Source organism: Melospiza melodia, chromosome 6 (genome assembly GCF_035770615.1).
Source record: "Melospiza melodia melodia isolate bMelMel2 chromosome 6, bMelMel2.pri, whole genome shotgun sequence".
NCBI classification, from domain to species: domain Eukaryota; kingdom Metazoa; phylum Chordata; class Aves; order Passeriformes; family Passerellidae; genus Melospiza; species Melospiza melodia.
The window spans coordinates 23,759,534-23,772,008 of NC_086199.1; the positions used below are offsets into that span (position 1 = coordinate 23,759,534).

The 12,475-nt window shown below is 38.3% G+C and overlaps 1 protein-coding gene across 2 annotated transcripts in view; it reads right to left on the bottom strand.

Moving 5' to 3' along the window:
* LIN52 (lin-52 DREAM MuvB core complex component) overlaps positions 1-12,475 on the bottom strand; it is a 40,277-nt gene that overhangs the window by 18,846 nt on the left and 8,956 nt on the right. Inside the window, exon 6 of one of the 2 annotated variants that reach the window (XM_063160318.1) lies at positions 11,224-11,385. The exons of the other annotated variant lie outside the window; for it this stretch is intronic. Within the exon in view, the coding sequence (XP_063016388.1) occupies positions 11,318-11,385 (68 nt within the window). The 3' untranslated portion in view covers positions 11,224-11,317. Of the gene's footprint in view, positions 1-11,223; positions 11,386-12,475 lie in introns of those variants that run through there. 2 annotated transcript variants of the gene reach the window in all.

Consider the following 12,475-nt stretch of genomic DNA (forward strand, 5'->3'; position numbering starts at 1 on the left):
AAAACACCATCACAAGACAAGACACTGCACAAAAGTGTGACAGTGTCCCAGTGCAAGACACTGTCACAAAAGACAAGTGAGGAAACTGCTAGGATGTGGATGCAGATCATAGTTTGGAAAACAAATAGAAAACCATGTCTGAATGCAGCTTTGAGTTAATGGAAGACAAAGCATTCCGAATATGCTCACTACCATCTCTGGAATGGCATGTGTGTGTTAATACTTTTTTGTACTTAACAATATCTACTGTTCTTTTTAAACAAAAAATGAACATGCTGAGTTCACTTCTTAGCAGTTAAAGCTGAAGATGCAGCATCAAGGATTTTCTGGGCACAACTGCTAATATTTGAGAGAAGTCAGAAAACAGGAAAGTAGTATTATCAAGGAGATGTTGTACAAGAACAGACAGAAGTCCCCATGTTACTACTGTCTCAGTCCACTGTAATTCAGTGTTTTGGGATTTCCTCCTAACTTGTCTTAAACTGAGATATTCAGTAAAGCACAAAACCTTCTTTTTCTCTTTCCATTTTCAAAACTATCCAGACTAAAGAAAAAAAATTCTAGATGGAAAGAACAGCAGTTATCTCCAGGGAAACACTGGTTTAGGCTCATTTCTTACTCCAAATAATTAAACAGAAACAATTTTGGATTTTACTCTGTAGAATGATCATCTTACTTGGCAAAAGTAGAAGGAGCAGTCTCTTCAGTAGCAATAGGTCTTCTACTTGTACAGGCAGATGAGGTTCTGCCTGCAAAACCCAAGAAAATCTGTTGACCTTCTGCAACAGACAATAGGGTATGTGAGATTGTGAAGAAGGCCTGGTTGTGTTCTATGTCTAGCACAGTATTATAAAGAAACACTGTCACCCCTTGAACACCACTTTTTCTATAATTCACTGTGTGACAAAAAAGAATATGGACCTTTTACAATGCACACCCCTATACTAATCTTTGCCATTGGAGTAGAATTCAGAAAATTTGATCTGGAGTAAATAAAAAACAAAGCCATGTGCTTAGAAAATAAAAACTATTTCTAAAAAGTTTGATCACATTTACACATCCACACTTCCCCTAGACTATTTCCAACTTCTTATCAGAACATGCGACTGAGTGTGTCAGAGCCAAAGTTAATTATTTTCATATTCAAATACAAGAGTACTGATCTTCTATACTATTATAAGCATAAGAGCCAATAAAAAGTGCCAAAGAAAGCAAGGTGGGAAAATAACCTTCCTTCCCCTAAGTCTTCTCTGCTTCAGAGAGACCAAGCAGGCTGGTTTCAAAACAAGAGCAAGTGATATAACCAAACAAAAGCAGATCTGAAAGGTGAGCAAACCCCACAAGCCACAGAGTCATTATTACTGTGTCGACAGCACACTTGTTAAAAAATGTATATTTTAATTTTCTGTATTGCTTAAAGGTCCCAATTTGCCCAGGGATCTAGCTAAGCTGCCATTTTCTACCACGACACAGTGTAATCTTTATTTAATGGATTTAGCATCTATCTTCACTAGAGTGGTCTCTAAGGGGAAGGGGAGGGGAGTATGAAGGGGCATGAAGAGATGATCAGGGCCCCCCTCTCCTTCATCCATCCGGCGCTCATGTTTGTGTTCAAAATTCAATTACCTCCTTATTGATACTTCACAGAGATATTTAAGCTGCAAACATGAAGCCCTGATTTCCCAGGGGGCCATGCCCCTCTCTATTTCACTGCTCTGCTTCCCCCAGGGTGAATTCCTGAGGCGTCCATATTAATAGGTAATCAGTCACAATTCATTTATTAAACAGCTAGCAAGGTTTATCAGCCTGCCCTGATTAGCTGGAAGAAGCCACTGAATTTCTAATTTATTTATGGAAATATAAGTGTCTTCTTGAATTCCATTCATGAAAGACAGGGGTGCCGTGGGTCTGGCACACTGAATTCTAACAGGGAAGCGCCAGGCAACCTGGGCACGGAGGACTTTGCAACTTCAGCCTGGTAAATGCACTGTGGTGACCCCAGCATGACCAAGAGATTCAGACCAGAACCTCAGACAAGAATTCACAAGCCAGCTCTTCAGAGAGGAGGCATTGCCACCCACTGCAACGAGGGAATTACCATCCACTGATGGCTCAGTGTGTGGAATAGCTGCAGAAAGTTCACTAAACAGAGCCATCAGTGCAACAAAACTAGGGCAAAATAATAATGAAAAAAAGATGCATTTTCAAAAGTTTGAATAAAACATTCAGACCAGAGCTGAAAACAACTGCCAGGTAACATCAATATATGCATTTACACAGAAAGTTCAGCTTTTTGAAAACTGCATGCTGTTACAACCTTTACATTATTTCTGCTATAATAATTTCAACTAAATTGTTTTTAAAATGGAACATCACTACTGTGCACTCAAACTCAGCCACAAAAAGTCAGCGATGCTGTTGATTACCAAAAAGTGAAAAGGGCTAAAAACAATTTAACAAATCATTTCTCTATTTTTTTAAAAATGAGATACGGAGTAATCAGTAAAAAGCAGACCATGAATGAAAAGACTTGTACATGCACTGGATATACCTCAAGGCAGTTAGAACACAGCTTCATGTAACACAAAGCTTATATACATGGGCCTCTGAAAGTTAAAGCCTCCCACTGGTGAAAAACTTTTTTATCCCTGTCAGCTGTGTAGTGATCTCCAAAACTCATATGCACCTGAATTTTACCCATCATAGCTACTTAATCAGAAAACAACTAGAAATGGAAGACTATAGAAAATGGTTATTTCCTTTTCTTTCTCAATACAAATTTGTACTAAGTAAATTTCAGTGTGTCCCCCTCTGCCTTTGGTCACTTTCCTGAATAGCTCTACAGGGAAGTAAACATAGATAAACACAGTAAATACAGGGATTCTATTTTCAAAGGCTCCAAATGAGGGGGATGTCCCTCACACAGATGCAGTAGCCAAAAGGGTATTATTCTTTCCTAAAGGGAAATAAGGGACTTATTCTTTCCTAAAATATTTTGATCTCAAAACTGATAGGATTTAACAATAGGCAGTGTTACATGAAACAGAGATGGAGGCATGTTTAAACATATTGAGAGCATTTCTGTTAACACTAATTCTGAGACACTGTTATGAGACATTTTGTTTAGCAACTCTAGTATTCTGATCACACTATTAGCTGTCTACAAAAGTACTCAAAACTAAAAAGTCAAAGCATAGAGAGGATGCAGATGCCACCCCACAATACTGTATCTCACAAAAAAAAATTCAGTTCAATCACAATTACTGGAAAATATATTCCAAAAAATACTGCAAAATCTTATGTAGTTTAAAACTGGCTATGCCTATATCCTCTGAATTTACAAGCAAAATCTCAATAGTTACACAAAAGGTTTTAATATAAGATTCCATTACACAAAAATTGCAGTAGTGCATTAAAATATATAAAATTCCCACTTCCACTGAAGTAGTACAACCCATAACCTTAAATAAAAAATATATTATTACCTCTCAAATTACAGTGGTTAGACATGAAAAGATGAAGTACATGCAATAAATACATCCAAAATGCTAGGAGGACTGAGTGCTTGAATTCATCTACAACCAGAACTTGTAAGTTGCAGGTGTTTGAAGTCAAGGATAGCATGGGGAAATGAATCCTGAAAGAAGAATCTTTTTACTGCCTGAAAAAGTGATCAATAGCTTAATTGTTATTAGTTTGTGTTTTCCTCAAATAAGAGTGATTCCGTGTATTTTTCCTACTACGTAATGCAGTTCCTAGAAGAAGGAAAAAGACACAGAATTTACAGGAAAGATTTCTCAACCCCTTTCCTCCACTGTATAAGGAGGATTTTCACCTGGCACAAGAGGCAGACACCACAGGATTTTACAACAGACCCAAACATCTAATCAAGTTGTGGCTCTCAAAAGCCAGTTTCTGCTGCCTGCATTGCTTGGGGAACTGCAAATGCTACCAGTGAAAATAAAACAACCTCTTCCTATCCTGAGTCTACCCATACTTCACCTTTTCCCCCTTCAGCAGTAAATTCACAAGGGTGATTTCAAATGAGGGCTTTGCAGAATACCCAAGACAGAACTTACCATCGAGTAAAAATAGGACACACTTGCATGTTTTCAACTGGGAAGCTCACTGAGCATCAAACTCAATGTTATTTTCACTCCCTCAATATCTAAGCTTCTTATCATGCAGCACACTGCAGCACTGTCCATAACATCCAACCCATGATGCCCAAAGGTGCTGCAAAATGTAATCTGCAATCATGTTGCAGTTATTTCCAGTGTAGACAGACGTTATTTCTAGTCTTGTAGTTTTCACAGATGTTACTCCTAGTTATTTCTAGTTTTCATTGCTTTCAAAAGACAACTGAACGAAAGCAATGTAGCACTGGCACATATACAAGAAAAAACCCTACAAAACTGTAAGAAAATAGAATTTACTTTTACAACAGAGAAAACAACATTACAATCTTTAACTGCTTGACTGATTTTCAAACTAACCAGTCTGAAGCCCATTTTAATGCAACCAAGTCTGATGCAGATACCCAGTCAAACCCAGCCCACCACTGCCCACCCACCAAGCAGAACTGGAATTCATGTCCCTGTATAACATCCAAAGGGTATTAAAATAAAAGCAGAAGTATTACCAGAAGGTAGTCCTTCCTTTCTAATGCCTTCATAGAACTTGAGGACAAGCAGCTATTACTCTGCTGAAAATTACTCTGTATATTTTCATCCTGTCCCATCTTGTCTTCCATCTTATACATTTATTTCCAATTCTCCTGAAACAATGCCTGCATACTTTTAAGGCTACTACAGTAACAAACTGCATGATTACAATAAAGCCTGAGATGATTATCTTCTCTCTTGCACAGTCAGTGCCACCAACATCATACTCTTACTGACTTAACAAGGAACATCACAAACTTCACACAAAAATTACTTCCTACACTACTTAAATGCTGTAACTTAAGTGACAGACATTTACAGGCAGAGTACAACACAGTTCAGAATAAAAATGAGACCCTTTAATTGACACTGGAGAAAATTAGATTCTAATTGCATATGCTATATTTTGCTGATGACAATGAGGGTAGCATTTGCAAAAAAAGTGTTATGAGTTCCTGAACAACCAACAGGTTATTAAGACCTTTGTCATAAAAGTCATTAGAAATGTGACATTTCCAACAGCAGAGAGCCCTCTAGAGCTACCACAGGAAAACAGTTCAGCAACCCTCCAGGAGAAGGGCACCAATGCTGCTTAATGCAACACCTGGGCTCTTCATGGAATCCCCTCCAGCTACTGACCAAACCTGACTTTACCTGTTCAGTAGAACAGACATCAAACCCCAAAGTGAGAAAACAGAAGTCACATTTTAATTTGAAGAACATGGGAGCTAATATTTATTGTATTGCCAGTAAACTTGGAAAGCTTTAAAATGTAATAATACGTTTGGGGAAAGTCGTGCAAGGACTTAGAGATACTTATTTATAATACGTATGTTTGTAAAAAATCACCAAATACCTGACAAGCAAAATTTTACATGACTGTGCGTAGTGATACCAAAATAACTGTCACTTTGTGAATTAAACAATATGTGGATATATTCCTCATAGCACAAAAAGCTGTCCATATGAAAGTGCCCTATCAATTTAAAATAATTTCTACATGGGAAATATATTCTGCTGAACATATTATAATAAAGCTTACAAGCCCTTCACTAAAACAGTGCTCAAAACAGCACATAAATGAAATCTACTTAATCAGTTATTAGATGTATTTCAATTATCTCTACTCTTGTGCTTGTGCTGTAGCAACCAATCAGTATAAATAAATTACAAACTGAAACTCTCTTCTTACACAGCATGGAGTTTCCTATTCCCACCTCCTCAATTACAGTACAAGTTGTAAGATAAACTGCAAGAAAATAACTAAATTATATCCTTTAGCTTTACTGTCAAGACTTAAAACTGTGAAAAGCAGTAAACACAACTTTATTATCTCCGCATTGTGACCAAAAATAGCAAGCATAAATTCACCTATTTTCTCAGAACCAAAACCCATTGAAGCATACAATTTTGGGACTGACAACCAAATTACAGCACACCAACCATAGGTTTAGGTTCACATTTTAAGAGCCTAAGTTAAGCACTTAAAGTTATGAGCTTAACTTTCTGCACATTAATTCATCAAACTTAATTATGATACAAGTTTGCAGTGTGCTTAGGGAACAACCATCTCTTGGACCCTTTAAAGAATCCACAAACAGCCTTCAAACATGCTTTCATGGGCAAGTATAAAGTAATGTTTTATTACCAAAATAAATTTCTAAGAGCCAACATTTCACTAGAGGGGGGAGGTGAAGAACAAACTTGCAATGAATATGATGAGAAGAGGTAGTATGTCTACCCTGCTGGCAACGGCATCAAGCTTCCTTTTTTGATCTCCAGCTAGAGCTCAAAAAGCCACAGTAAAACCTTCCTGTAGAGAGAGAGGCAAATCAAAATATCTCAGTGCCCTGACAAGTTCATGTTGGGATCCTGGAAGTCAGGAGTACAGTACCCCATTGGGGAGGGATATTTTCATCTCAAGCCCACTGCTATATTCAACAATGCACTTCTAAATGAGAACATTTTCAGAACAAAAACCACTCTATTTTACATAAATTGGTTACTCCTCTGCCCTAGACTTCCAAAATCTCATGGCCATAAACTCCAATCATATTGGGACACATGGATATGCTATGATTTTACAAGATTTATCTTACATTCAGTTTTCAATGCCTAAGAAAATGCAAATAGCTTTCACTGCTTCCATGCTATTAACAGCAGCAATCCTTTAATATTCTTAAATAAAGTTATTGTCTTCTTTAAGAATCAAGTACAATCTTTGTGCATCAAGAAGACAAGGCTTAGACACAAAAGGTACATTCAGGTGTAATCTGTTGTACATGCCTGTGCAGACACCAAGCAGGTCCACACCAAGACTAAGGGGAGCAAGGACACCACTGAAACACGTCAGGACAGAAACTACCTGCGTACACCGAGGGTCACAGCAGAGTCCTCAGCTCCTTTTCCTTATCCTTAAAATGTGCATTTCTGCAGGATATGTATGGGAACTAGTCATGAAAGTCAAGCAATTAAAAAGCATTTCTGAGGTATTCATGGGACTGTACCAGCCACAAGTGCCTGACAGCTCTGCGTGTGTGCAAGTCCCTGGAGAGCCATCACACTTCAATTACTATCACTAACATTAGTCATTATCAGGCTGGCTTCAGTCCCTGGGGAAGGCAGCTTGTGATGACAATATCCAGCCTCTCCTTGTAAAACAATTCATTAGGCAAAGCAGAACAGCTGGGGCAGCCACGTGGATGTCTGCAGAGTGGCCCTCCCACTGGGACCTCCAGCCCCCCTCTCCTTTTGGACTGGAGCAGCCACGGCCCCCATGGCAGCTGTAAAAGCCTCTGGGGACGCTTCAGGTTTAATCAGTGCTCCTTATTCTCAGGGGAAGCATTTGATTGCAAACTTAAACTAATGGCACTCAGAAGGTTACAACAATCATCAGATAAGAGGCTTTAGGGCATTTTTATCTTGTTCTAATGCTCACAAGTTAATGAGGCAATAAGAGACAGACACTATCAGACTTGGTCCAGCAACACTGTACAGAGAGGATGCTCGAAGCTGCATTTACTGCAGATGCAAGAGGTAAGGTGGCAAGTTCACTATTGATCTTATAGAAGACTTCATGCTCTGAACGACTGAAACCACTCAATAAAGTGACAAAATGCTTGGCAAATTTTCACATAGCTTTGTATGCATTATCACTGGATCCAAAATGGAGGAAACTGAAGAGGAATATAGCAAACCAAACAGGTAAATAATCTTTGGCATTAGAACAGATACAGACTAATAATTTCTAAACTTTATACTGCTTGCAAATAGAAATCCTTTTATATATAAAATGTCTACAAATGGCTGAGAATAGCCTTGCTTTTCTTACCTACCCTGCTTGGGTCCCAGGCTGAAGAGCCCTTGATATTGGGATCTGTTTTGTTATAATATTCTCATTTTACTATTGATGACTGACACAATATTCTAATGATACCTTCCTGTGGCATATAATAGCAGCAAGCAGGGGGAAACAACAAACAGCAGTACACAGCAAAGGATACTTCACAATCAATGCTTTATATACTATTTTTAAAAAATTCATTATTTTTTCAATGACTTGCAAAACCAAATTAACATGAACTCCACCTTACAGCTGGGGAGATAGGAAGAGGTACATAAGAAGGCAAATATATGAACCAAGTAGAAAAGGGTAGTAACAGAAACTCAGCCAAGTCTCCAAAGTCACACTCTAGTGAGATTTTTCACTAGGATCAGCTGCTGCTCTGCAAATAGATCCAGCAACCCATACTGTGGAAGAAAATTCTCTCTTCGTTCCTGCCAGAAGCCAAAATTTATAGGAAAACATTTCAGACAGAGATGGCATACAGATAATCTTTCCAACATCTGTACAGAGTAAATGTTCTAGTAACACAGAAGTGGAAAGTTTTAATTGAATAAAGGCATATACAAAGCAAAAGATGTTTAAATAATAAATACAGACCAGTTCTAAAGAATCAAGAGTCCCTGCTAGAATGACTCCTGAGATTTGTTAGGCATTTTTGTGATTTTAAATGATAATAGAAAAATGCACATAACCTTATGCTTGATCAAACTTTTCCCCATCCTCAATTCCTCCACTGACAGTAGTCTACAAGTTATCCTGTCAGAATAAGAGTAGCAAAAAATAGGCTTCTGACAGTATAATGTAAGAACATTTTGTTTGTAGTCATGTTTCTTTCTGGGCCAAGCATGTGGCAGGTAGAAATGCTTTAATGTGACAGCCCATTCCTTTACTTTTGTGGCTAAAAGCTCTTCAGTCAAGCCCCATTGACCCTCTACTTGTCTAGACAGTTGCGGGTGGTTTCACTGTTCATTTCAGCCAAGACACAAGAACCTCTGTGTATGCTGAGGACCATTCTCTGCTTAAAGAATTGTACTGAATGGACTGTACCTTCCTGTGCACAAATATGGGCTCTGCAGCCCACACTGCACAGACTTGTAATCAGCTCTGTCAATGCAAGTATTTGAAAGTCTATTCACCATCTTCCCAAAGCCCAAAAGCCATCACTGTGACACAGGAATTCTTAGATATCCTGTTCCTAATCAGCTGCTCCCATAGAGGCAGATCAGAGAGCTGCACCTGCCCAAATCTCATAAGCTGAACTGTTTTGGTGCTGTGGGGAATGCAGGCCTCAAATGCACTTCTAGAAGGAGAACATAGATTAGAGAAACATGGAGCCACTGGATGATTGGGGTTACAAGGGCTCAGGAGGTCTCCTGCTCAAAGTGGGGTCGATTATGAGGGCAGATCATGGTGCTTAAAGCTTTGAGTCAGGTCTGGAAAACCTCCAAGAACAGAGAATGCAGAACTGGTGACTGCACAATGCGTTCCACTGCTTGACTGACCAGTGCTAATATTCCAGATGTCTTTGCAAAGCACAAACTGGTGCTTGAGGAGCATACCAAAAATCCTGCAGAAGTTAATAATGATGAATCAGATGCCTGATTCCACAGTCTTCAGAGCAGTTTGGTCAGTTTTCAGATTAATCAGATTTCTTTCTCTTTCCCAATAACACTTCCCTTTTCTTAACCACAGGAAGTATCTAGATCAACCTTCACTCTATCAACATAAACTCAAAAAGTCTTTTCCAAAAACTATCAAACCATTGCAGAATTTCTTCCTTCTACTCAACAAACTATAGGAGACAAGGGGGACTTGGAGAAGAGACATTCTTAGACATAAATACCAGGGTATAAGAAATGTTTTGTGGGGGTTTTTAAATTGGTTTGGTGAAATGTTTTGTGGGGGTTTTTAAATTGGTTTGGTGTTTTTATTTTGTAGTTCTTGTTTGTTGGTATTTGTTGTCCTGGCTTTCTTTTTGGTGGAGGCAAAGGTGTTGTTTTTGTCTTGTTTTAATAGAGCAAGTAATACATTCTGGCTGAAGTACTTTTCAGAGGTAGCCTTTGTTTTAACAAAATCAGATTCACAAACTAGGTACGGGCACATAGAAATGGTGAGGAGGACAAGAAAAGGAAAAAAAAAACACATTTCAAAAAAGATCAGGTAAAAAGTATCTCATCAACTCAGCTTTTATTTAGAGTTTAGCTGTTGCATTGAGCATCACTCACTTCAACAGCAATTATCTGCCAGCTTTTGGGCCACTCAGCATGTGATCCTTATATATATAGCTTTGGAAACTCAGTTACCGGAGATGGGGCTCTGTCTAACACTGGAAAAACTCCCCATTGTACTCCCAACTTCAGGTTCCAGAATTAACCATAAAATGGCAGGTGTCATTTTAGCATTTCTTTTATACCTGACCACATTTTAAAGCTGTCTATGCAATCACAGAGTTTACATTGTTTATGATAATCTCCCTTTGGTAAGAGGTGTCCATCAGAATTAGAAAAATGCAATCAGCTGCATTTAGAAGTCTCAATGAATACCTGCTAAAATGGAAATTTGGGATTTTACAGTCACTTTGGATATTTTAAAATAATTCTGTGGTAAAATAATTACCTTATGACAAAAATTATTAAGTCACAGATAAAAAAATCCAACCTAAACTGTAGAATTTAACAAAGAAGATTCCACATAGACGATTACCTACAACAGGCATCAAACAGAAAATAAAAGCACAGAGACACCATAGAAGTTTGAACTTCTAACACAAACAGGAGAGTTTTAGAGATTTTTTTTTCCTTTTCTCAAGCTTCACAAGTTTACACCTCCTTCTGCAGCAATCAGAATCATCAATGCCTGGAGACTATGATGATGCCTTAGTACTCACCATCCATGTTCACCATAGCATCTTTCCCTAAGGGTAAGGGAAGGGCAAGAAGGCAAAGATGCAGAAATTTCTTGGAACTTACAGAAATATTCATTCTACTTAACCAACAGACAGAGAACACCCTAAGGATCCATGCAGTATATATGACAGTTACCTAGACACAGCATTTGTTTTATGGTAAGAATGCACTATCTATGCATATGGGTAGAATCACATCTGATAGCATCAGTATACTGTCTCTTCCTGATTTTATATTTAAGAATAACCTGAATCTGCCTTTTTTTTTTTTTTTTTTTTTTTTTTTTGCACACAGAGGGCAACTCAAATACACATCCACTTATTTAAAAAAACCCAAACAATAGCAGCCATGGTCCAAACTCGATTTCCATCCTCACCATTGCAACCTAATCTCCTGGCACGTTAATGCAAATCAAAGCGAACACTTCTCTGACACTGGTAGCAAAGCGTGTTCCTCTCCCAAGAGAGACCTGTAAAACAGGACAGTCACTGACAGCAGTACAATTACTGACACAGATACAGACTTTATGGACATGTTTATCTCTGCTGTAAATCCACACTCTCTCTCCACTCCGATTCATGAGTCATAAAGAAATTGCAGATAATGAAAAAGTTGGAGAAATTTACAGCGTGTCGGAAACCTCAGACAGCCAGAAGAAATTAAAGAGCTGACTGAGGATAAATCACACAGGTACAATTAAAACTTCCTATGCCTCCTTCACTTCCAAACTGGGGCACAAGCCAATGGAGATGATGAAAAGTTGAGGTCATGACTCCTCTGACTGTAATCATTTCTTAACTACCTACATGTCAGAATTAGCCAATTCACAGATCATGTATGAATTGCAATTTCAGGCTGCCATTCTGATGTCTCTCTTCCAACAGGAGATGCCCCTGAAAAATCCTGCCTGTAAATAAACCACCCAGCAAACAGTATAAGAAAAGGTGATTTCCTTGTCCCTCTGCAGATGCAGAGTATCTCTTACCACAGCAATGTGCATTAAAATGAAGCAGTAGATCTACAGTGTGGGAGGAGAGTGTAAAAAGAATCAGGAGAAAGGCCAAGGTTTCACATGGAAATCACAGCACCTCGGATATTGCGGAGACAAGCCATATAAACATCTTAACACACAATTCAGGTGTTCTTTTCACCTCTCTGAAACAATCAAATAAGGCCCAAGAATTACTATGAATGTAAACTGAAAATAGCCTCTATATTTTTCCTACTGTGAAAAACTAAAGCAACCATTTCAGCTGATTGTGAGCTCCTGAAATTCTCTGTGATCATCTCCTAACCCAAAAATGAACCACCTAAAATGTGACCCCTTCCATGGGAGAAGTCTACTAACTCTAAGTAACACCTCAAGCTAACTGTGTATTATAGAAATCCCGTGTCCAAAGAGCATAATTTTGTTGTGCAGATGTAAAACTCTGCCTTCAAGCTTTGAAGCACATGAAGTATACTATTTCACATAAAGTCCTTGCCAAACACAGTACTAAATAACAAAGTAAGTGAGAAATATGCTTTCGAGCAAAAGTGAAACATGATGAAGATTCACT